Consider the following 2,500-nt stretch of genomic DNA (forward strand, 5'->3'; position numbering starts at 1 on the left):
GCTGGCGACGGGCGGGCGCGACAAGATGGTGAAGGTGTGGGACATGTCCACCAACCGTGCCAAGGAGGTGTACTGCGTACAGACCATCGCCTCGGTGGCGCGCGTGAAATGGCGGCCGGAGCGACGGCACCACCTGGCCACCTGCTCCATGATGGTGGACCACAACATCTACGTCTGGGACGTTAGACGGCCGTACATACCCTTCGCCACGTTTGAGGAGCACAAAGATGTAACCACAGGGATAGTGTGGAGACACCAACATGACCCACAGGTGAATAAGCAAGCGGTTTATACTCTTACTCTCTTGTACGTACACACACATAGACACACACTCCCCCTTTCTAGTTGTATGCATTTGGGAGCCGTATGTTTAATGTGCTTGCAATCTGTGTGAATAGAAATTATATCTGCAAAATGTGAACATGCCAGGGTTAGAAATCCGGTTGAAACATTGTGAACTGACCACTAACAAGTGAATGATATAAGTTCAGCTACATTCATTCCTACATTCGTCTCACTTTTTTCTACAGCTAACTGTGTTCAGCTGCAGTGAGTTTAATTACAGTAAGATGGTGCAAAACAGGCACGCATACACGCACGCACGGGCACGCACAAAATACATTTTAACGCACAGACACACACACCATCACAATCACACACCTACGTTGTGCATTTCTGCATTTAATTGAATGATGCAACAACCACACAAATACACACACACACACACACACACGCACACAATCTTTAAGTACGGCACTTCATTCGTGGGATATGCATAGTGCAGTAGACACATCATTATGCATTTGACAGGTCCTGCAGCAACCGCACACACACACACACACACACACACACACACACACACACACACACACACACACACACACACACACACACACACACACACACACACACACTCCGACGCACACCCTCAGTATCCATAGCTACTCCATTTAGGTTAAGTGTGCTATTTAGCTCTAGGCTGTATGTATGATGCACTAATATATGATGTAACGGCCTTGACAGGTCCTGCAATAACCCCTACGACACACACCCACACACACACACACACACACACACACGCGCACACACACACGCACACACACCGATTGCATTACATCATGCTTTGCGAGTACTTCATTCCAAAATGACTCTCAGTGAAGTACACAAATCAAGTTGCCCGCACACGAGCAGTACGTCTGTGAATGATTTCACTTCCACATATGAAGCCATTGACATGCTCCAGGAGCATGTATGATCTATACCAATTTAATCAAAGTTATATGTATAATTTCAGGTTTGCGTGTGATGTACAGACAACTTTCTTGCCTTGTTGCCCCACACGTACACACCGGGGCTTGACATTGGCACCTGCTAACCGGCCAAATGCTGGTAAAACTCAGCTGTGGCTGGTAATAATTTCAGTGTCACCACAGTGGGTTTACATACAGTGTTGAATCTCGCCCTCAAACCCGTGCCTGCAGTTCACCTAGGGAGCGCTGTCGAGACAGCAGAGCTCATAAGGCTGGCGCTAATAACTGACAATTGTGCTCGCTGTCTGCTGAAACTTGACAATATTACTGTAAGTTCTGAGAAACCAAAGTGGATTTCAATGAAATGTACAATAACCTGGGAATTATGTCCTTCTGATTTCCTACAGCGTTGGCATTTATGAGTCAGGCTCCGCTAGCATCTTGCTAACAAAATTGCTTTACGGTCGTCGTGATCACAGCAATGCAGCCGGCCGACCAATCTAAACGCAGTGTGTGAAGCCACTCGTGACGTCATATTGACAATAAAGACGTTTTTTTACAAAGATCCAGCAAGTTTAAACATTCGAACTAACTGCTGTTTGAAAGGATAATCTATCCTGCCTTTTGGAAAAATAAAATGAAACGATGATACCAATTCTCTCCCAAAGCAATGGCAGCATCGTGGTTGAGCTCCATGCGACCCCATTCATTTCAACAGACTCTGCGCTCCTTGGCGCTCCTCTGCGCTGTCTGGATGGCGCCACTTAGTGGACAGTACCACCCGGAAAAAGTAGCGAGATTCCTCTCTCGTATTACCCATAAACTCTCTCTGGTGTCACTGACCAATTTGGCAGGTCATTGGCATGGCATCTCAGATTACTGGTAGTCTATATCCTGCTGTTTGCTCCTTGTGAATCAATTGTTTGTATTTCAATTCAAGAATAAGCTCAGGTACTCCGTTTTCTATTTCTTTGACTTATTTCCATGTAGAGCACTATGCACTCATCCTCTTTCTTTAGCACTTAATATTCTGAGGTTAAATATACGGTACCAAAATGAAGTGGAAAAAAAGCTAATTTGTGGCTGGTAGAAAAGCTGAATGGCTAGTGACTTGGGGAAAACCGCTATCCACAGTGACTGGTAATTGAAAAGTTAATGTCAGGCCCTAATGGCTCATTCACATACATGGTTCACATGCGTGTGGACAGGGGCAGCGTGAGCACGAGAGGTTCACAGGCTGTTCAGTTCCT

The 2,500-nt window shown here is 45.9% G+C and overlaps 1 protein-coding gene across 1 annotated transcript in view; it reads left to right on the forward strand.

Annotated features, from left to right (window-relative positions):
* wdr24 (WD repeat domain 24) overlaps positions 1-2,500 on the forward strand; it is a 38,171-nt gene that overhangs the window by 19,413 nt on the left and 16,258 nt on the right. The window contains exon 8 of the mRNA XM_063221572.1: positions 1-271. This exon is cut by the window's left edge and continues 6 nt beyond it. Within this exon, the coding sequence (XP_063077642.1) occupies positions 1-271 (271 nt within the window). The remainder of the gene's footprint in view (positions 272-2,500) is intronic.

The sequence above is a fragment of the Engraulis encrasicolus genome, chromosome 17 (genome assembly GCF_034702125.1).
Source record: "Engraulis encrasicolus isolate BLACKSEA-1 chromosome 17, IST_EnEncr_1.0, whole genome shotgun sequence".
Taxonomy (NCBI): Eukaryota; Metazoa; Chordata; class Actinopteri; order Clupeiformes; family Engraulidae; genus Engraulis; species Engraulis encrasicolus.